Below are 24,027 nucleotides of genomic sequence, written 5' to 3' on the forward strand. Positions count from 1 at the left end.
CCAGCGTCCGAACGGGGTGAGTTCACCTGGAGCACGCTGGCAGTCTGGCCACGCCGCTGGAATGAGTCATAGCTCCGTCGTTCCAGGTTTGGCATAGCCGCGCTGACGCCGGAGTGCCTGGAAGTACGCCGCTACTCCAGAGGGGTCCAGAGATATCTCGACGGGACGGGTGGCTCGAGTAGTCGGAGCCACGATTCCTCCTAGCAGCATGGAGATTGCGTCTTCTCTGACGCAATCTCCATGTACGTGTCATGTCCCGCCACTTCTCAGTATAGCACTTCTCATGCGCGGTACCTCCAAATCCGGGTGCAGTGCTCCCAGGTCAACCGGCACGCGTACGCACCGTTTCCTACCGTCACGGAGTAATGGGGCCATGAGCCCCATAACTCTTACCTGTTTCAAACGCACCTTACCCTAAGCATGTGCGTGGCTGAACGTAGTGAATGGATCTTTTCCATACGCTGAGTGGTAACTCTCACAAAAGCCAATAAAGGCCGCCGTGCTCAGGCAAGCGCATGTTGTGCGATCCCGTTGAAAGTGCGTCGGTGTTGCGCTCCTCGAAGGTAAGCCTAGCAAGAACTGCCAGATTACTCACCTCTTATCACCAAGGAATTCGAAGAGCACAGTGAGCTTACTGCCGTTCTCCATTAGAGAAGGCAAGATTATATAAATGCCATCTTTTCTTGCATCCAGTCCTCCCTGCAAAGAGAGAAGGACACCAAAGAGCTAAAAGAAGAAAAAAACAGACGGAACATACATTCTGCGCATCAGAATTTTTCAAAAGCACCGACGGCATTTTTATCCCTGTCCGGAGTGCATTTTGAGAACGCGCCAACAGGCATCTCGCAAAACATTTCTTCAATAGTTTTTTCTTCAGAGAAAATGCCTTTGAAGCACTGTGTTGTTCGTTAAATAGGCAGTAATTTATTTTTTGCCACAGTTGAAGTTTTCTTCTCTCAGAGTTACAAAACTAGCGCGATATCATTAGGGAGTCCATGTAGCTGAAAATGCGGCGTCGTCATCAGCGCCGTTGACCGTGAGCAAAAAATCCGCACAAAGTCGCCAGAGCAGCAACGTAGGAGGCAGGTGGGCCACCTGGGTCGCGTGACCTTGGGACGTCCTCACAACCTGCCCACCGGATTGTGAGCGAACTGCGCACTGTGGCAGGCGGCGGTTAAATGAATGATTGGTCGCGAGATGTTGCTGAGGGAAAACAACCTGGATCGCCCAAGCTCATATGGTGGCAGCACCTGCCATCCCAGGGAATGGCGCATCGCTTAACCACTGCGACAGGAGGCCAGGAATGGTACGAGGACTCCCAGTGATCTATGAATGCAAAGTAGACAGTGACCGATTCTGCATATATGGGAATCAACCCATTAGACTCATACCTTTAAGTAGCAGCTTAAGTGCAGTGCTTAAGTCCATGTTTTAAACCCAATCTGCAGCATTCAAACTAATCCATCATGTCCAACATTCTCGGAAAATTATCTTTAGAATTGAAGAATTGTAAGATACTGTTATAAAGATATTGAAGGTAACAATCCATTCTTTTGATAAGTAGCAAGATCTTTCTCTTAAAGTGTTGCCATCAATCGCATTGAACATTTAAGACTGCCTTAGAAAGGCAATGGGGAACGCTTTTGACGCTGGCAACATCGTTAATAGAAAAAAAATGCCAGACTGCCGTTGGTTGATCTGCGGATATATTGACTGTTATAGTCAAATTCTGCATTATGTGAAAAAAAACTGTGTTCATAAACTGTTTCCCGCTCAAAAATGCTTTTGTCCAAAATTGTTCAGTAAGGTGTTCCATACTAGAAACGTACCAGGAACATGTGCTAAAGTATGTCCCTCGCTGGCAATAACACTGCTTAATTGCCGTCAAACGTGGTTTTTGTTAATGGTTGCGTTGGTGCGGGGCGTGGGAGCCCCGCATGCGAGGAACCTCTCAACACGGTTGCTGGGTGAAGACTGAAAGGTTCATTGCAGTAGAGGGAGAGAGAGGGGGAGAGCGTAAAGAAAGGAGTTCCGGAGCTGTGGGAGAGCAGATGGTCACGGTATGGCGCCTAGTCAGAGGGAATGGAGACTGCGTCAGTGGATGTGGCTTAGGGATCAAGTGTCGTCGGGGGACACGCCTGCTAGCTTTTGTGGAAGCGGCCGGCCTGTGCTAGTTTCTTGGAAGCGGCCGGCTTGTATGCGCGGAGGAGGCAAGGGCTGCTGGAGCGGCCTTGCGTCGCTTGGTCGACGAACACGACAGTTTTCTCGTTTTCATGCTCAAGAGAGTGCCTTAAGGCAATCGTAGAGGCTCGTAAGCTAGTTTATTGGTCTCTACGAATATACATTCGAGCCCATTTATAACGGCCGCAAGTATAACGAATTCTCACTTATTAAGAACGAAGGCGGATCTACCGTCAAAATATTGTTATGTTGTTCGAAGGCTAGTGAGACGCAAGGGCGGCCAAGGCACAGAGCACTGATCGAAGGGAGCACGGGACAAAGCGCGCGAGCCACCCAGGCAACTCCTGTACGTCGTCTACCCAGGAATGATTCGTTGCACGAGCCCCTGACCGGAAAAACAGCGTCACGGTGTACTTGAGGGCGCAGCTGGGCACGGTGAGATGTAGGGTTTCAGCCGAGAGACGTAAACACCGTCACGTTGAGGCTGGCGGGAGGTGGTGTCCAGGAAGGCCGGAACGAACACCTATGTGACGGCGGTTACCTGGCGCAGGACACGGTACGGGCCAACATACCGAGAGAAAAGCTTTTCCGAGAAGCCGGCGCGGCGACATGGGGGCCAAAGCAAGACGACGGAGGCAGGAGAGAAAGAGACTATGCGGTGGCGGCGGTTGTAGAACTTCTGCTGGGGCGCCTGCGAGGCGAGTAGTCGAGAGCCTGCAAGTTGACGGGCGTGGTCAGAACGGGCAACGGCGTCGTGGGCGTATTCAGATTGCGGAGCAGCACGAGTAGACAGCAGCGTGTCCGTAGGCAATTGGGGCTCGCGGCCGTACAAAAGGTAAAAAGGGGAGTAGCCGGCAGTATCATGGCGGGAAGAGTTGTTCGCGAACGTAACTTAGGGTAGAGCGAGGTCCCAGTTGCGATGATCAGGGCGAAACGTACCTGGCCAGCACACCGATCAGAGTTCATTTAAGGTGCTCAGCAAGGCCGTTTGTCTGGGAGTGATAAGACGGTGGTGAGCTTGTGTTTAGTATAGCAGGAACGGAGAATGTCGTCGACGACCTTGGAAAGAAAGCAGCGGCCGCGGTCGGTATGAGAAGTTGGCGGGCGGCGCCACGATGCAAGATGAGGTTGTAAACAGAAAGTTCGCAACATCTGTAGCCATACTGATTGGTAGTGCCAGCGTGGTCGCGTAACGTGTAGCGTAGTCCGTGGCAACTGCAACCCATCTGTTGCCGGAGGTGGGTTCCAGAAACGGACTCAGAAGGTTCAAGCCGACGCGGTAGAAAGATTCGGGTGCACGTCGAGGCGTTGAAGTGCGCCAGCGGGGAGAGTGGCAGGGTGCTTCCGGCGATGGCACTCATCGCAAGCAGCAACATAGCAGTGTACGGACCGGTAAGACGGGGCCAAAAGAAGCGACGACGCACGCGGTCGTAGGTATGTACGTGATGCACCCATGTGACCGGCAGTGGAAAAATCATGCAGCTCTTGGAGGATAGCAGAACTAAGGTACTTGAGCATAACTAGTAGGAGGTCGGGGCCAGCCGGATTAAGGCTGCGGCGATATAAAGTTCCATCCCGGAGCACATAGTGCCGCATCGGAGGATCAGATAGAGCGGAGTGAAGTCGGTCGATAATTGAGCGCAGCTCGTCATCTTGCCGCTGTTCTTCGCCCATGTTGGCGAAGACAGAAATAGAGAACAGGCTAGCTTCGCTGGCAGTGCCAAGAATGTCACACTGGCCAACAGGGTAAAGTCAGAGGCAGTCAGCGTCTTTGTGCAACTTTCCAGACTTCTAGGTCACGGTGTAAACGTACTCTTGCAGGAGCAATGCCCAACGACCAAGCCGGCCCGTAGGGCCTTTCAGAGAAGAGAGTCAACACAGCGCATGGTGGTCGACTTTACCCGTCAATGGGTGGCCGTATAAATAGGGACGGAATTTTCCTATTGCCCAGAAAAGGGCTAGGTACTCACGCTCTGTAATGGAATAATTGAATTCTTGGACAGAAACGAAGCGGCTGGCGTAGGCGATGACGCGGTCGTGACCTGATTAATTGCCGCTGGGAGAGCGCAGCGCCGATGCCGTAGCCACTGGCGTCAGTATGGACTTTGGTGCGGGATGCCACATCGACGTGCACCAAAACTGGGGTGGTGGTTAGCTTGAGGATCAAATTGGAAGAAGCGTGTTCTTGGCTTGGTCCCCGGAAGAAGGAGGCGTCTTTCTTCAAAAGGTCGGTGAGGGGCGGGCGATTTCGGCGAAGCCTTAAATCAACCGACGAAAGTAGGAGCAGAGCCCCAACAAGCTCCGGACGTCGGTGCAAGGTCGTTGAAGGGGAAAGTCTATCACGGCCCGGATCTTGTCGGGATCAAGATGAACCCCAGTGATGTCAATAACATGGCCCAAAATGGCGATCTCACGTCGTGCAAAACGGCATTTGGAACTCATAAGCTGCAGGCCACCACGACGAAATAATGAGTGGATTCTCATAAAGGTCAGCGAGATGGGACGAAAATGGGGGCGAAAAAAAAAACAACGTCGTCGAGATAGCAAAGGCATGCGGTACACTTAAAACCTTGCAAAAGGGCGTCCAACGTGCGTTCGAACTTGACTGGCGTGCTGCATAAACCAAAAGACATCACTCTGCAATCATAATGCCCATCTTGTGGTCACAAAGGCGGTATTCTCACGTTTTTATTTATTTAGTACATACTGCGGACCCTTTTCAGGGTTCAAGCAGGGCAGGCATATATTCTTAAAACTCAAAAGATACAGAACACAATGAAAAGAAATATAGGAGAAATAATAGAGGAGACAAATTTTGCAAACTATTACGATGCCATAACATGGTTACAATCGGATATTGTCCGCGGAAAAAACGAATGTTTAAAACAGTCAGTTTTCGCAAAATACAGTGTCAATGAGTGAATGTGATGATGTCGGGTATAACGTGTGGTTAAAGGGGATATGTACTGTGAAGGATCCAAAGCAAACTTATGGTTAAGTAAAGAATAAAGAAACTCAAGGCGATATTTTCCTCTTCGCGTTTCAAGTGTTTCAATATTGTTAGCCGCCATGAGGTCAGTGGGGGAGTCGGTGATTTTAAATTTGCAATAGATAAACCTAACAGCTTTTCTTTGAACCCTTTCTAATTTATATATGTTAAGTTTAGTGAATGGGTCCCAAACAACCGAAGCATACTCAAGCTTTGGCCTGATGTAAGCGTTATACGTTAGCAGTTTTACGTGAGAAGGTGAATTTCTTAGTTTATGCCTCAGAAAACACAGCTTTTTAAATGCAGAGGAGCATATGTTATCTATATGTGAGTTCCAGGAAAGATTGGTTTATTGGTTTGGTTTATTGGGGTTTAACGTTCCAAAGCGACTGAGGCTATGAGAGACGCCGTAGTCAAGGGCTACGGAAATTTCGACCACCTGGGGTTCTTTAACGTGCACTGACATCTCACAGCACACGGGCTTCTAGAATTTCGCCTACAAGAAATTCAGCCGCCGCGGCCGGGATCGAACCCGCGTCTTTCGGGTCAGCAGCCGAGCGCCGTAACCACTGAGCCACCATGGCGGGGCAGTTCCAGGAAAGACTGCTTGTGATTGTTACACCTAGATATTTGTAGCTATTAACCTGCTTTAGTGTTGATGATCCGAGTGTATACACGTGGTTAATTGGGTTCTTTTTATGTGTTATTTGCATCGAAACTGTTTTTTTCAGTGTTAAGAACCATGGAGAACTCACTGCACCAATCAAGAACATTTCGAAGACACTGGTCAAGTTCGTTTTGATCGTTAGTACACGTAATTTGACGGAAAATGACACAATCATCAGCAAACAAGCGAATATGAGTTCCTGGTGTAACCACATTCACAATATCATTGATGTAGATCTGAAAAAGCAAAGGCCCCAAGACGCTTCCTTGGGGCACCCCAGAGGTGACTGGGAGACAACTGGAGCTGCACCCATCGACTGAAACAAATTGCACTCTATTCGTGAGGTAATCTTGAATCCACGATATTAAAATGTCTGGAAGATTAATGTTTTTAGTTTTTGAATGAGTTTTCCGGGGTTAACTTTATCAAATGCTTTGCTGAAATCCATAAATATGGTTTCTATTTCACCATTCATATCCAATGTTTTAGCAAAAGTATGTACTATGGTAACTAATTCTGTTATTGCAGAATAGCCCTTTCTAAACCCATGCTGAAAGTCGCTTAATATGGAGTGTTCTTCAAGAAATTTGTTAATATGTTTAGCAATGATATGTTCGAGCATTTTACAGCATTTTACAGCACGGTAATTTTGTAGTAATGTGCAGTCACCTTTTTTAAAGATGGGAATAACTCGAGCAGTCTTCCATTCAACCGGAAGTTTTGATGACAGCAGAGATTTTTTAAACAACACAAAAAGAAACTTCGCAATTATTTCGGCATAGCGTCGCAAAAATACATTTCGTAAATTATCGGGACCAGAAGAAATTTTAAGTTTAAGTTCTAAAAGCAAGGCAAATACACCAGGGAGACTAACAAAGTCAACCTCCGATACAGGAAAATATGACGCGCTTTGTACAGTTTGTACAGTCAGGCCGGAATGAAACGCGAACACGCATATGTCATACATTTCTGCTTTGCAGCGAGATATTCCTTTACAACTTATTTTCGATTATGCATTTCAGTAGGCCCTTTACCCAGACACATGAATCAGGCTAGTTGTACACTTCGGCTGAAAGTAGGCAGGTAAAATATTTTGTTTTCTTGACATGCTCTGTTCGCGTTTCATTCCGGCCTGACTGTACACCTGCTTCAGAGAATACGCTGTGAAAAAAAGAATTAAAATGGCGTGCAATGTCAATTGGATCAGTCAAAGTATCTCCCTCCGCTGTTATTTTTGAGATATGTTTCTTGCTGTCAATCAGGAAGTTCCAAAATTTACTTGGGTCATTTTTAACAAAACTGGGTAACGTTGAGATAAAGTACAAGTCTTTTGACTCACGAACCGCACGTTCAAGATTATTTTTAAGTGTTTCAATTTGACTTAACTGGCGGTTTTTTTTCTTAGATCTTTTTAGTTTTCGCTTCAGTTGAATAATCTTCCGCATCATCCAAGGTGTGCGTTTGTGAACTTTTTTTCGTTTATTTGGAACGAAAGCATTTAGACAATATTGACACATTTCGACGAATCGCTACCACAGCTTGCAGACATCATCATTATCATCAAAGCTCGATAAACAAGTTTCCATATGTTCAATCACTGCGGCATCATCAGCCCTAGAATAATCCTTGAAACAACGTACGTGACTGGCTTTTTTGTTGTGGTAAGGGGACTTAACTAAATCTATCGATACGCTTACGAGGTGATGGTCTGAAATGCCTGTTTCGACCGATACAGTATGCATAGAATATTGACGGCTAGCAAAAACTAGGTCTAGTATAGAGGAAGATGTACCTTATACACGAGTAGGTTGATTTACAATTTGAGCTAAATCATGAGTAAGCATGACATCAAACAGAACGTCCTTCTCCTTCCAGAACGTTCCTTCTCATCTACGGCAATTTGCCAGCAGCCTGATCACAGATCTATGGAGGGGAAGAATTTCGCACCGTGAAGACATGTCGAAAGCATCATCGATAGCTTCCGGGGTACACGCCCTTTTTAATGATCTTATTAAGGTAACGATAGTCAATGAAAAAGCGCCATAAGCTTTCCTTTTTCTTCACTAGAACAACTGGAGAGGCCCAGGGACTGTGGGATAGTTCGATTATGTTCTTAGAAAACATTTTTGTAACCTCGGCGTTGATGACCTTGCGATCGGCGTCGGAGACACGTAGAGGCGGCGGCGGATGGCAGGCGCATCACAAGTGTCAATGCGTTGTTTCACGGCGAGACTTTGGCCCAGTGCTCTGTGTGTTCAGGTAAAAAATGTCGGAAAACGATTGTAGAAGGTCACTACGCTGAGAAGTTTGGTCGGGGCCGAGATCGGTGAGCATCGTAGTAGTGAATGTGTCCGACTGCAGAGGGGAGGACTGAAGCGAGGCGGCTGGGTCGCGAACAGAAGTCGCGTCCAATCCAGCCGCATGGCACGTGGCAAGGGGGGACAGCGTAGCGATGCAAATGCACGACTGGAAGCACGTGAGAGGGGAAGCCGAAGTTACGGAAAGGCAGAGACAGGGAGTTGGCTTTGATGGTAGCGATGATATGGGAGAGGGCAACAATCTGGGACAGTACGAGGTCAAGGATTAGCGCAGCGAGGTAATCGCCATCGGTAACCGGGCGGGATGGTGTCAGTGAAACGAAAGCTTAGGCTTGGGAGGACAAGGCAAGGATGGCGGGGCTAAGGCCTCGTCAGGCTTCCAAGCCTTTAGCCTTTAGCCTTATGCCACCCGCAGGTATTCATCTATATTGTTTCCTGCAGGTAAAAAGCCAATCCAATTCAATTCAAAAGTGGGCATAGTCGGGGCAGAGCAATCGGAGCGATGTGTCGACGGGTTGAGGATCCAGTTGGGGCTGCTCAAGGCGCAGGACACCTTGAGAAAAGCCAATGAGAGCGAAATGGTCCAACAAAAGGTCCAAACCGAGCATGAGGTCATGGACGCACGTGGTCAGCACGGTAAGCTGGACCGGTATACTCTGGCCGGCAATAGTAACAAGCGCGGTACACACACCGTCGACAGCAAGCGTCCCACCATCCGCGACACGCACATGGGACATTGCAGGCGTGAGGACTTTGCGGAGGCGACGACGGAAGGCAGTACTCATCACTGCTATTTGAGCACCGGTGTCAATCAGGGCGTGCACAGGAGCACGGTCAATAGTGACGTCCAGGCGATTCGGTCGAGCGGTCGAGAGATGATTTGTGGTCCGGGTCATTGATGCAGCCTCACCTCCGGGAGCTGCATCATTTAGTTTTCTCAATGGGAGGGGAGGTAGGAAGCAGCACAACACAACACAAATATTACGCTCACGCCTCAGTAACAGAAGAAAATACTATTAATTTTTAATACAATAGTTCCTTAGGGATCCCTGCTGCTATCGACATCGCTGTTCACGGACTTCCATTGAGCTGTGCGGTCTAAGGAAGAAGAAGTAGCAGCATGGGAGGCATGGGGTGAAGAAGCCGAGGTGTAGCAAATTTGTGCATTTTTATCTCACTACCCATTCGTTCTGCGCTGAGATTTTTATATGTTGGGTGAAACGCCTATCCAAGCTCACATCCCCGTCGTAAACATTACTGGATGCGTAGACGCTTCGTTTGAACACATTTTTGAGATGTGCGATTTTGACACCATCAGGGCTCAACGGTTGCCAGCGGTGGCCGTTGAGTGATGATAGGTCATCTTTGTAGAATAGAATCTGCTAGTATTTTAGCAGATGCACCTATACTAACGGCCTTTTTGGACTGCTGACATGAATGTTCATTACAGAAAATGGTCAAAATCTTAAAATTTGCTTTCTGATGAATTGGAAAATGGAAATTTTCGCTATCGTACATGGTGAATATTCGGATTGAGCCTGGAAATGACCATGCCGATGTCGGCGAACAGCAACCGGACCAAAGGAATAGCGAGTACAAATGCACGCCTAACCTTGCGCTTTTATTCCTTTTTTTACCTCTCTCCTCCTCCTGTGAGCTGTGAGCATCGACACTGAGCTGCAAGAAGCGACTGGGGTATTTACACTGAAACTCGCCCTCCGCCGCTCGTGCAGCACGTGTGGTGCGCCCTCGACGCTCGGATCAATGCAGCGTGTTTGGCTGTGTTTTCTTGAGAAAGCGTATTTGATGTGCTGATAATCAACTTCTGCTTTCTCTACGGCCGAGAGATATCCTGAACTCATAAGCCTATGGATGAGAGGGAATTTCCTGTCACCTGAAGGGAACAGCATTCGTTCAAGACACAGACACGACCAGATTATGTTACACTTTATGAATTCTTCTATAGCAAACAGCTGGTTTGAAAACAAGCGCAAGCGAGATGCAGTGTGCCGCGCGCAAGCTTAGAACTTAGATTTGCCGACCTTCGCGCTGGGCGCTACGGAAGTGCTTCGTGAAGCTCGATAGAGGAGGGCGTTAGAGATTCGAGGAATGCCTTTATCTTGAACATAGTCGCCTTCCAGGAAGGCTACGCAAGTTTTGAACATGTGAGCTGTTGACGTGACTTACACAAGCTGGAACACAAACCTGGCAGGAACAAGAACGCGGAGGTATGATACAAAACGCAAGGTAAACAGGAGCGAGCGAAGTTTTTTGTGGAAACTGCGAGATTATCTATCCCTTACAAAGTAAAAAAAGCTTCTTTATAGGTCTCCACACTGCAAAATAAGAAAATTTTAAGTTAATTTTTTTCTTGCCGGTTACGGTTACCAAAACGGTCCCACTAGCATTTTACACCCATTGAGCCCTGATGTACGATTTTGACACCATACCTGTAAATCGATTAATACTCGCACCACAAGCTTTAAATTTTTGCTGCGTGGTTATGGGGCCTTGTGCATTGTAAAAACGCGGAGCAAAAAAATCTACGGCCGAAATAAAAAATCCAGGGCCGAAAGGGTTAACCGAAATCGGTTGTCTAGCGGCGAAGGCGAGCGGGAGGATCGTTGTGGAGATGGAACGGCGGCCGCAGATGGCGGTGGATGGCCTCGAGGCGAGAAGAGGAGAGAAGTGTTTCGACGATAGTAGGAGGGGAAGGCATCGCAGGGGGGGGGGGGGGGGGGGGGGGTGAAGTCCATGTTCTGCGGCAGTGGCGAGCAATGTGGTTGATGCGAGAGCATTGGAAGCAGATTGGGCGGTCGTCTGCCATGCGCCATTCATTTGGATTGCGGTAACGCCGTGGTAAGAATTACGTGGGACGGAAAGGAACGGTAGGTGGCTGCTGTGTGGCTGAGCTTCCGATGGCGCACACCGCGTGAGGGAAGTTCAAATGGGCGAGTTCTTGCTGAACGACGGCCTGAATAAGAGACATGGCGGGAGAGGTGTTATCTGGGGTGGTCGATGACGTTAGCACCGGTGCTAGGGCCCCGAATTCCCGTTGACCGATTTTTATGATTGTGTCGGCGACCGGAGGAGAGTCCGAGGGTGTTTAGTATGGAGGTCGCTTCTCCTCACAAGATGTGGCGGCTGTGCTCGGAACTCGGAAGAGCTGTTTAAGATTGCAACGGCTTTTGACCTGCTCAAATCGACGGCACTCCTTGATGATGGTGTCAACAGTAGTGTAATCTTTACAGACGAGCACATGAAAAGCATCGTCAGCGATGCCTTTCAGCACGTGGCTCACATTGTCAGACTCGCTCATGGTCGCGTCGACTTTGTGGCCAACAGCCAATATGTACTGTATATAGGCCACTTAACTTTCTGTCGGCGACTAAGCACGAGAAGCGAGCAGTTTTTTGGCAGTGAGCTGCCTATGGTCAGGTCTTTCGTTCGCAATTTCTCTTTGCATACGTCCGAGCTTCCGAGTTCTTCGTTGGTCTCATACCACAGCCTCGCCGTGCCATTCAGATAGAAACTGACATTCGCGATCATTAATGTACGATCCCAGCGGTTATAGGTGTTTACTCGCTCAACCAGTCGTCATCAGTGCCGTCGGTGCCAGAAAAGGTGCCGAGGTCGGGGGGGGGGGGGGGGGGGAGGGGAGGGGAGGGAGAGAGAGCCATGACCATGGAAGGAGCGGCAGGAGTGGTCCAATACGCGCCAGGTTTGAGCAATGGTGATGATAGTAGTAGCCCCGGGCTGACGACCGCTTCAGAGCTCCTGGTGTAGAGATCGTCACTCCGTACCTCCGCCAAAGATGTTACATTGTCCGAAGGCTAGTGAGACGCGAGGGCGGTCAGCACGCAGAGCACAGATCACAGGGAGCAGCGGACAAAGCGCGCTAACCACCCAGGCACTTCCTCTACGTCGTCTCCTCGCGGATTACCCGTTGCAGTATGTCTTAGGGCAATGGCATTGCATCTCGGATAGGATGAACAAGTGTGCGACCCACAACTGGGTCTCAGCGAACGGGTAGGTGCTGTAAACTCGGCCCTGGAGCAGAAAACCTCCGTTTTCCTCAAGAGCGGAGTGCGACGAGCGCCTGCAAGCCCCCGTGGCACCACCTTCCTCCTTTTTATGGAAAGAACGCAAGCCATTCTCCCCCCCCCCCCCCCCTAAACAAATCAAGAAGGCGGCCGCCGAAAACGCATGACTTGAAAGAAGGAGATGAAAAACGCAGTAAGCTTCGAGTTACGCTCCTTTAATTGCACAAGATGGAAGTCAGAGACCAGCGGGTGCCGTGTGCCCGCGCGAAGGCTAGCAAGGCGCAGTGCTTTAAAAACTGCTTGGTCGTGCGCACGGCACAAAGTACTGCACGATACGCAACATTTTCATCGACGAGGGTGCCACTATAGGCGTTAATTTGCGACTTGTTTGCCGAGTGGCTTGAAAAAGAAATGGGAAGATCCTGTTCGTGGTCGACAACCGTTCTGCGCACCATGTACTGCCTTTTCTGACTGCGGCGACCACGCACTTATGCCAGTGAGCTCAAACAACTAGACCTGCCACTTGACACGCGCATTATTCACATGCTGAAGGTTTTCTATAGGCGCCCCGTCACCAGTGCATACTCAGAGCAATGACAAGGTGCCGATGTCTCATGTCGGGTGACTCTGATCCCGTCTGGAATAAGTTGGCGTGCATCAGCAGTTGCTTCCGTCAGTCAGAATTTGTGATCCATGGAACGATGAAGGACGCTGTCGGACACCCCTGTTATCGAGCGCATGGGTATTTGCAGCAACGCGTCTTCACTGCGCAGCTAGCCCAACCTGATGTGGCCTGGCATGGCTGCGTTGGTGCACGCGAGGACGCTGACATCAAAGAACCACACACTGGCGAAAACAATTGTTCGCAATGTACGAACGCTATCCCATTGCCATAGATCTGCTGATGATGACGAGGATGCCCACTGTCCGCCGGCTACCGCTTAGGCTTCGGCCCCGTTTAGTTCTATATACCGCTTCCATAAAGCAGCTTGTGGGTAGCAACGCTGTCGGTGACTTGTATGAGTATGTGACTGCTATGAGGAGCTTGGAAAGCGCCGCAACTAATAGTATAGCTGAGTTAAACACATGAGCATGGCATGCTGACAGTGTGTGACTGTATTTTTGGTAGTAACATACGAAGCACACTTAGTACGAACCTTGTTTACAACGGACGCAATCCGCACAACCGTCAGGTTCGTCAAAAGTGGACTCGACTGTAGCTGCAACTCAGAAACAGCCTTCATCGTTATCGAAAAGGTTTGGTTTGTGTTATATCGTATCGCGGCGTCTGCTCGTGGCTTGTCGCGTTCGCCATGCCTTGTTGCGCAAGCGCCAGCGTCTCACCGAAGGTATTTAACCCCGTCTGGACGCCATGCAGGGTTATCATTGGTTCGAGGCTGCTAGTGAGCACCTCGTAATAAGGCGTCCCGTTCCCTGGCCGGTGTCTGGTTATTCGGAGGTCTGGTTACAACAGTTTGGTTTATTGGGGTTAACGTCCCAAAGCAACTCAGGCTATGAAGGACGCCGTAGTGAAGGGCGCCGGAAATTTTAACCACCTGGGGTTCTTTAACGTGCACTGACATCGCACAGTGCACGGACCTCTGCAATTTCGCTTTCATCGAAATTAAGCCGCCGCAACTGGGAGAGAGAGAGAGAAAAAACTTTATTGTAACAGGAATTCGGGGCACGCCCCAGGGTCCCCGAACGACCCCACTGCACTCAAGTGTTTATGTTCCTAAGGTCCATAACACTGGCAGCCCGGCCGGTGGCGATGGTCTGCACGGCCGGGCCCTCGCAGCGCAGCAGGGTCTCCCAGTCCTCCCAGGTCTTGAGGTTCTCTAGGTCCCGCGGGGGAGGGTCCGCCGGGAAGAGGGAAAGGATGTGGAGGGAAGAGGCGAAGGGTTCTGGGCATAGGGCGCACGCCGGAGTGGGGAAGAAGGGATGATAGTGGGCTAGGGTAAGGGGTGAGCGGTGTGAGTGTGTCTGTAGTCTGCGCCAGAGTGTTGCTTGTTTGTTATCTAGGGAAGAGTGGGGCGGGGGGTAGAGCTGGCGTGACGCTCTGTAGGCCTGCGTCATCTCGCTGAATGAGTGCATGCGCTCCTTCGTGAATCCCCCATCCGAGGCCACCTGAGCCCGGTTTAAATAACCTCGGGCTAAAAGGTTGGCGGCCTCGTTTCCGGGATTCCCGGAGTGCGCAGGCATCCATATCAGCTCCGCTTGGCGGGGTGGGGATGCATCGGGCGAGTCCAGTATGCAAAAAGCAGGGACATGGAGTCGGCCTCGAGCAAAATTTAGAATCGCAGTTTTAGAGTCACTTAAAATGTACCGGGCTTCCGTGCGTTTGATAGCAAGTGCAATGGCACATTCCTCTGCAGCCTCTGGAGAGGTGTCTGGAGGGAGAGGTACTGTGAGGAGGGTGGATAAAGAGGAGTCCACCGCTGCTGCTGTCGCTTCATCACCCGTGCAGGCAGCGTCCACCCATACGGCGTCCGGCTAGGAGCCGTACGCTCGATGGAGTGCCTTCGCACGGGCTCTGCGGCACTGTTCATGGTGGGACGGGTGCATATTCCTCGGGAGTGGCCTGATGAGAAGCTCTCGGTGAAGGGATCGTGGGATGGCGAGAAGGGTTGGGTCGTTGGCCGGTATTTTGATTCCCAGGGAGTCCAGGATATACCGACCTGTGGAGGTTTTTGTGAGCCTGATGTATTGGGTCTGTCGGTGGGCCTCCACCAGTTCCCCAATCGTGTTGTGGAGGCCCAGGCCTAGTAATCTGTCTGTGGGTGTGTTGAGGGGAAGATGAAGTGCTACGTTGAATGCCTTGCGAATCAAAGCATCCAAAGCGTGAATAACACCATTTGTCGGGCTAGTTGGTTGCGATCCATATGTATCAGCAGCGCGAACACCACACAGGAAGAAGAAGGAGAAGAAGGTAAAGAGCGCTCTTTACCTTCTTCTCCTTCTTCTTCCTGTGTGGTGTTCGCGCTGCTGATACATATGGATCCAAAGCGTTTACGTCATGTTTGGATAGTTGTAAGTATGGGGTAGTGTACAGCACACGGCTGAAGACAAAGGCATGAATGAGGCGACATAGGTCGCGCTCCTTCATGCCTCTATGACGTCCCGAAATTCTGCGGATGAGGTGCGATATCGCGCCTGCAACCTGCTTGAGTTTCTTGAGGGTGGTGGTGTTTTTGCCATCGTTCTGGATGTGCAGGCCCAATACACGGAGGGTGCCAACCTCAGGTACCGGATCACCATTCAGCTCATTTGCAATGGGGGAGCGGGGGCAGCGGTGGTTCTTAGGACGGATGAGGAAGAGTTCGGACTTCTCTGGGGAGCAAGAGAGTGCGATGGTGCGTGCGTAACTTTGCGTGAGTGTGGCTGCTTCCTGTAAGGTGTTCTCTATGCCGCCGTCACTGCCGTGGGTGGTCCACAGGGTGATATCGTCGGCATAAAGAGTGTGCTTCAGGTGGGGACTAGTTGCCAATTTTCGGGTGAGAGGGATGAGGGTAATGTTATACAAAAAGGGGGAGAGGAGGACCCTTGAGGGGTGCCGATGCTCTGAAGCGTGTAGGAGGGGGAAGACAGAGGGCCGAAGTGTATCTCAACCGTGCGATCAGTGAGGAATGCTTGAATGTAGGCGTAGGTGTGCACACCCACATTCAATGTGGATAGAGCAGTCATGATCGCCTGATGTTCAATGCGATCAAAAGCTTTGGAGAGATCCAAAGCTAAGACTGCCTTGGTGTGACCTGGATGAAACGGGCCGAAAATGTCGTGTGTGAGTTGCAGCATGCCGATAGATGGGGGCGAAATCCCAGCATGCTATGCGGGTAAAGATTGTTGTCCGCCATGTGACTTGTGAGTCTCGCTAACACAACATGCTCGAGGAGTTTCCCAAGGCATGAGGTTAGCGAAATCGGGCGAAGGTTGTGGAGTGTAAGTGGTTTGTTGGGTTTAGGTATGAATTACCTTCGCGTGGCGCCAGGACTGCGGAAGGTTACCCACCCTCCAGCACTGGTTGAAGTATTTCGTAATTTGGGTGGTCGATTGGTCATCCAGATAACGGAGCAACGAGTTTGTGATTTCGTCTGCACCAGGTGCGCAGTTGGCGCGGAGAATCAGGAAGGCCGCTCTGACTTCCGTCTCCGTGATGTCGGTGTCGAGTGTGGAATTTGCTTGTCCTTTGTAGTAGGGCAGTGGTGTGGGGGCACCTGTAGAGGTGTACATGGTTGGAAGTGTGTCTAGGAGGGTGTCGGGATCGTTAATGTGTTCATGTGTGAGGCGTGTCACGTGGTGCTGTATTGCTAATTTGGTGCGTGCGGGGTCAATGAGGTGTCGGAGGAGTTGCCATGCGCGTTTGCTGGACAGGTTTCCGGCGATGCCGTCACATATCTGTCCCCAGTTAGATTGGCAGAGCTCCTCAGAGTGCTGTTGGATTTATGTCTGCAGCGCGGCCAGCCGCTTTTGAAGCGTTCTGTTGAGTTTGTTGCCTTTCCAGCGTTCCAGGAGGCTGTGATAAGCCTCCCAGAGGTGGTCTAGGCGTGTGTAGAGGGTAGGGCTTTCGGAAGTAGTTTCAATGTGTCCCGTGTTGTGGTGAACGTGATGCTTGAGTGACTGCACCGATTCGTCAAAGTCTTTAATGGGTGTGTCTGGGAGGGCGGTGCGTGCAGCGCGAAAGGCATCCCAGTTAATGAGTTTGTGTGTTGTATTTGCGGGACGGGGTGGTTTTTACGGGACAGTGATTTGTATAATGGAATGATCACTGCCCAGTGTATGTTGTGTTCTGTTCCAGGTAACGCCGCGGATACAGCGGCTCAGCGCAGGTCCGGACTGGTGTCCATGCTGACACTGTTGCCGATCCGCGTAGGCGTCTGAAACGTGTTGTGCACAGTGAGTTGGAGGTTCTGCAGGAGCAGCCAGAGCCTGCGACCTCGATGTGTCGTGGTTGTGTATCCCCAGTCAGTATGCTGACTGTTGAAGTCCCCAGCGATGAGTAGGGGATGTTTCCCTTCTAGATGGTGTAGCTCTCGCAGAAGTGATTTTAGCGGGGCCATCGGCAGGGACGGGGGGTGGTATATTGAATTTAACCACGCTGTCTGCCCGTCGCCACACTGAATCATTAAAATTCTTACATTGTGTTGTCAATTCCTCAGTAAGGCTCTCAGCTAACCACTACATTAACTTTGCACCGTTATCACCTACAAGAAGTCATCACGAGCTTAATTTGATACCGTATTTTGCGCATGCTAATTTTTTCAAATTCAGTTTTTTTCCCCGTTCAATAGAAGCCTGGAATTCTTTACCTGGGTCCATTCGTTCTCGTCCATTTCAAAACCTTGTAACTGCCGTTGTAGACGCATAACAGCTGCGTATTCTTACCCTGTTGTTAACAGTTCCTTTCTTGTTTGATATTTCATTTGTGATTTTAACTTTTTGTATTTCTCACTTTGTACATTTTGCTGCATTTTGTTTCCTTGCATTTTGTGTTTTTCCCACTCCTGCCATAGCGCATATAAATTGCGCTGCAGTATGTATAAATAAATAAATAAATAAATAAATAAATAAATAAATAAATAAATAAATAAATAAATATAGAAGGAAGTGAATGTGTGTGATGTATAAGTTCTATGATCACACAGGGCGTCTCAGACGTGATGTGATGACTTTTGAAGGTGAGGCTGCGGTGGATGAATGTGGACGCCCTGGGTATGTTAGTGGTATCTGAGTGTGTATATGTGTAGTTGGGGAGGGTTGCCCGGTGTGCAGTCTCCTGGAGAAGATGTGCGGCGTGGGTCTGATGGTGCGAAGGAGAAGATGCAGAGGTGCGCACTTGGCCCGGAAGTCACGGCAGTTCCAAGTTAAAATGGGGAGATAATTGGGATCGAACCCGCGTCTTTCGGGTCAGCAGCCGAGCGCCGTGCCCACTGAGCCACTGCGGCGGGGTTAGCAAAATGGTGCAAGTCTTCGTAATCAATCAGTCGTGTCATCTAGTTTTTGTAGTCAATCGTAATAAAACGTATAACCTAAATATGGTGCCGGTGTATGCATCGGTATGCAGTCACACTGACTAGATAGTCGGAATGGTCCGAGAATTGAAGTAAAAACTCGGCGCATGGCACTGATGTAAGGAAGAATGCAGGCAAGCAAGCAGTGGGAAAGTAATGCGTCGACTTCTGGTATAGCAGGTAATAACATTAAGGAACATGCGCAGAAGGAAATCAAGGGATTGTGAGCAACATTTTCTGCAAACAGGAGTACATGGAAATAAAGCTGGAGTTTGCGAACAGGAAGATTCTAAATGAAATAGACTCTAACTGCTGCGACCACCCCGAAATCGTGCAGTATGTGTAGAGGTGATATACACGGTGAAAGCAGTGGCAACAGGTTTGTGGGGTATGTAAGCTACATAGAACTGAGAAGGGAGCAATGCAATTGTATCAGGAAGAAGCAAATATTCAAGCAGGTACAAGCAGGCATTCAAGCAAGATTGAATGAGTGAGTAAACATTCATTGCAGCGAAAGCTACGCTAGGCGAGCACAAGCGCATTTGACGGTGCCTACCAAAGGCCACTACGGCGCATGCGCCGTTACTATGGCAACCAAGAAAATTGGGGTCCAGGTGAGAATCGAACGACGGCCGCCGGAGTGCGGGGACGCTGCCGCACTCCGGCGGCCGTCGGCCCCGTGTGCGGCGGCCGCTGCCGCACTCGGGGACGCTGCCGCTATACTACGGCACTTCCGCGTTTGAAGCTGAATAAAGGCGCGTCTAGCGAATGCACAGTTCTGAAAAACATGTCACCTGCGTGTGTAATAAGAGCATGTTAATTACAGAAGTCGCAATCAAGCGAGTAAGAAATTTCCTCTGTTCCGGGCAAATTTTCTCCGTGCTTGGCGTGTAGTAGACGCGCCATCATGCGGCCCCCACTGAAACCCCTCTCGCAATGTACGGCGCTGGCCCAGCAGATGTCGCAGGTGGCGACCCGCGCGGTCAGCTTAAGGAGGGTAAGGAGACTTAAGTGCACCTGGAATTTTGTAGCGAAAGCTACACTAGGCTAGCAGAAACGCATTTCGCAGTGCCTGCCAAAAGCCACTACTGCGTATGCGCCGTTACCAAGGCAACCAGTACCACGGCAACCATGGCGCCGCAGCTGCTGCGCCACACTGCGCACGCGCAGAGTCGCATCGCGCAGCTGGGATATAGGCCGGAAACGATACGCTCGCTCCTCAGACGCGCACCATGGAAGGAGAGCGGCCGTGCCTGTCAAGGCTGCGTGAAAATGATTCCTCCGATCCAGAAGTCGTCGCAAGGTACAAGGCCGGCTGGCAGCATGAAAACGAGGCGAGAAAGGCTAAGCGGGCGGCCGAGACACCCGAAGAACGAGAGGAACGTCACGCGAAGAGGCGCCGCCAAGCTGCTGAACTACAACGACGGCGTGTCGTTACCGAAATGTCAGTAGACAAAACTGCGTTCGCTACGTATATGCTGGCCTAGCTGAACTTAGCCACAGCCCATGTTTGAAGGAGACGGTGGCTGGAACGTATGTAGATGGGCCCTCAGTCCAAGGCGCCACACCTCCTACAGCTCCAGGGCCGCATTACGTGGCTTTATATGATGGGGCTTTTAGAGGCACTTCCAGGTAATATGTGTTAGGGGTGAGGTGTCGCCGCACCATGGAAATTTGTCTCCGTAAAGTGTTGGGTGCTGGCGATATAAACAGTGTAGGTTGTGCTAGGTGTTTGAAGACGCCGTAGGAGACAGGAGTCTCCAGAGGAGAGAGAGGCAGTTCAGGATTTTGCTCAAGGACAGGTATTGTGCTTTACCAGCAGAAGGCAAGCAAGTCCAGTGGGTATGAATAAGAAGCTTAGAAAACTTGAAATGTTGGCTAAGGACGCAACGCATAGTCGAAATAGAAGGTGGGGTACCGAGAGGAAAAACGGGCAGCTTTTGTGGAAAACAGAGAATCTCCTGAAAGAAGTGCAAATAGGAGAATAGTCGCTGTTAATAAATAAGCAGCAGGTAACCGACATGAAGAAGCATATTATGGAGGGTTTAAGAAAGCATGAAAGCCCGAGGAAAGCCTGAGAGCAATGAACAAGAAAGTGGGCATTGCAAAGTTACACCACACGGCCGTAGTCCACGACAAGGAATGCGGTGTCATTGGCAGTTAGAATAAAAAATTGAGCAGAGGAGTATTGTAATGATATAAATAGTGGACAGAACAGTAACGACACTAATGGCGGGAAAGTGGTCAGCGTTAGAAAACGCTGAATTATTTGGTTTGCAGACGGGAGTCATTGGGAAAATGCATGTGGTGATAAAATGTGTCATTCGGTGGTTTCTGTAAGTCACACCAAATCGCAGACATTAATAACCCGAACAATCAATCACGCGTCGCTCGTCATGAGGAGTCGATGCGCTGTCAACCACTAACACACAATAACAGTTACAAAAAAATTGGCCGTCAATATGTATCTAGAAAATAATGCCTATGACCTATTGTGCTTAATGTTTTCAGTTAAACTGCTATAGATGAAAGACAAGCTATCGACGTGGCCCCTATAAGTGACCTCGGAAATTCTGAACGAATATTCCACAGACATTCAGTCAACGAAATTTTAAGTGAACCGAGAAATAATGCCAACGTGTCTCAATGTACACGAAGTCGTGGAAGAAACAAGCGACCGAAAATCTAGTCGAGTTAATAATTACACCACAATCTCGTCCAACGATAGCACGAGGTATTTGTCTGTATAGAAGCGCCTAATTAAAAATTGCTGAGCCGTGTTTTCTACTGCGGAGCAACACGGAAATTATCTTGGTTTTAATTGAACCTGATTCATCGAGCTGCATTGCTCGGTGTTGCTAGCGTCACCTTGCTGTCGACAGAAGTCTTCGAATTTCTGGATCTCGACGATTACAAATCATGGGCGAAGAAAAGTTTTTCTGGAGTTCATAATGTGCAACGGCAAATTGTTTCTAAATAGTGAATACAAAGGTGATTATAAGTTGGATTCTTGAGGCCGTCGTGATGTCGACACAAACGGGTAACACACAGCCGATAGCCGCGGTTATGAAGGTAGCAGCAGTATAATGGATGGAGTCTTTTTTTTTCGTAATTCACTAAAAGCACTTCAGGTAATATTGGGTCAAAGAATTCACTCATGTCAAAATAGAGGACGTTTACGTCCCCGCTATCGAGCAAGTGACGACACCTGTATCCAATAAAAATGCATAGATTCGTTTAAAGGGGACATGGCTTTCAAATCATGATACCTCTAAAAACTCAATATTAGAAAACACAAGATTTTCTATCTGTGAGATGTTTAAAATTCTGTACAATGCTGTCCTGAAAAAAATTCCCCCCAAGCACCAGAGAAGTGACTAAAAAATGCTTTAATGACCGCAGATAGCAAGAGAGTGGCTGAAATCACCATAAAAACGCCTGTTTTCTCGAGTGTTTTTCGATCTGACTGACCTGCTTGTAGGAAGCGTAGCACGACATTAACTTGAAGGATTTTTATACGACTTCTTTCTTCCTTGAAAAAAGTTTGATGCAGTGACGTACCTTTATATTTAAATAATTTTTCATTTCTTTAATTCTCACTAATTTGACATGGCGATAATGAGCGAATGATGTAAGCGTAGTATAACATCCTTTGTAGACAAAATTACGCTGCTAAATATCTACAGAGAATTTCGCTGCATCAACCATTTCTGCCGCGTTTTGCTGCCACTCAAGGCTTTCTGAAAATTTGGTACAGCGGTGAAGCATATAAAAGTTTATGATGTCAAAACTACTTGAGATATTTCAGTGAAATATTGAAGTTAAGCATTCATTAGACAGTCTAATCGAATTACTAAATTTAATTCCTCTACACCAAAAATAAAAATCTTACCTCCGAAACCCGTGTCCACCTTTAAACTGTTCGTTGTGTCAGAAATCAGTGTTGTAAAGATGAACTATTTTCTTGAAATAAGAGTGTTCATGCGTAACCATTGTGACAACGTTTGCAGAACATCAAATAAGTGACACGGTACAAAGAATGTTCGCACCACAGGGCTGCCAGAATAAATGCAGGAATATCAAGGGATAACTTCCAACTATGCGGAAAAAGACCAGTTCGCTACGATAAGACGAGAAAACATGTCTAATGTTGCACAAAATGTCAGTACATGCTTTAATTCTGAAGCAAAGAAGTTCACCCACTCCTAGTGAAGTTTTTCTTAAATTTTCGAGTAGCAGATAAAATTCCCTGTTCCGGACCTATCTTGTACGCTATGAAGTCAGTGGTGTCCTCTGGGGCGATAACAGCTTGTGTGCTGTCAGGGCGCACAATGCAAGGGATAAAGTAGTGAGTGAAACCCTGTCATAAATTTTGCGGCTTTGAAACGATAAGGATATAATTTTTCAAAGTTGGGCAAATCAGAAACCGAAACTAAGTTGAACTTTAATGCAAATTACCTTGAGCACAGCGCATGACAGCCTCAGATGCTTATGCGCCACTAAACCCAAGACAACACAACTCTTGCTGTAATAGAAACCCCGTCCATAGATCGTAACTTTTTAAAAAGCTGCAATAACGGAAAGTGTCCAGTAACACATGGAAAACCTGCGTTCAAATTCCAAGTCAAATCAGAAACGAGCGAAATTCACTTGTGAGAGCCTTGTTCGTCAACCTCAGCTTCATAGGTTTTGAGCGTGGTTTCATTTATTCCTCCCCAGCGCTGCGAATCATACGAAGAGGTCGGTGAAAATATCTGAACCAGAAGCCGACCGTAACGATAGAATCAGTGGCCAGTCGTCGAGGAAGCAGAGATTCGCCTCGACTACAGTGACTGTCAAAGCCTTTATTTTAAGTAGTTGGCTACGGCTTTCTCATTTCAATAATACAAGTAAAATAGCAGAGGCGACACAACTCGACAATACCAGATGTTTTCCGGTCGTTTTGCGCTTTATACAGGTCTACCATTGGACTGCTTTAGCGAAGTAAAATATACTCCAGATCTTACACATTCTAGCTAGTTTACTTGTCGGCTTCCGACTTCTGGAAATGAAGGCTGTCACGTCAGTGCTTCCGACAGAAGACTGCTGTGCGCTTTTACATGCTTGTGTTAGAACACAGCCGTGCCACTGATCGCACACAAAGAATGTCCTAAATATTTTTCTGCTTTATTCCCAACAGAAACTCTTTTCAGCATCATTTACATAGCTTGAAAACAGGTTTAGAAATCGTTTTCTCATGAAAATAGGGTTACATAGAAAGTTTCATATCGAAAAGTGCCAGATACAAAACATACATGCGAAATTCCGGAATTTTTGCTGAATCATAGTTTAGATTTTCTCCAACTAGCATATGAAGCATATCGAGCAACAGCTTGGATAGCGCTTTTCAGAGAATAACAAATTTTTGCGTTTTTTTCTTCAGAAATTGAATGCTGAACGGATTGACTGTGTTTAGCAGTGACGCAGTGCGGTCTGCGTCGCACCTAATTAATGCTGCGTGTAGTGCCAGTGGATTCAGTTACCATGACGTAATACGTTCCATATTGTTCCCTGCGTTTACGGTTCATTACCTTTTGGGGTGGAAACGAGTTCACCGAATTAATAGACTTACGCACCGCGGTGGCTCTGCGGCTATGGCTTTCGGCTACTGAGCACGAGTTCTGAGGTTCGAACCTGACCACTGCAGCGGCATTTCAAAGGAAGAAAGAGAATTGTAAAAACGCCCGTGTTCTGACTTTTCGGTATGCATGAGTGTCCCACGTGCTAAAAATTAATACGGAGCCTTGCATTACCCCGTTACTCATAGCCTTAGTGGAAGTTT

General features: G+C 48.6%; 1 protein-coding gene across 1 annotated transcript in view; it reads right to left on the reverse strand.

Annotated features, from left to right (window-relative positions):
* LOC149369621 (uncharacterized) overlaps nt 1-24,027 on the reverse strand; it is a 101,991-nt gene that overhangs the window by 77,590 nt on the left and 374 nt on the right. The window contains exon 2 of the mRNA XM_089576028.1: nt 596-699. Within this exon, the coding sequence (XP_089432154.1) occupies nt 596-699 (104 nt within the window). The remainder of the gene's footprint in view (nt 1-595; nt 700-24,027) is intronic.

This window comes from Amblyomma mixtum, chromosome 1 (assembly GCF_055824585.1).
Source record: "Amblyomma mixtum isolate Tamu chromosome 1, ASM5582458v1, whole genome shotgun sequence".
NCBI classification, from domain to species: Eukaryota; Metazoa; Arthropoda; class Arachnida; order Ixodida; family Ixodidae; genus Amblyomma; species Amblyomma mixtum.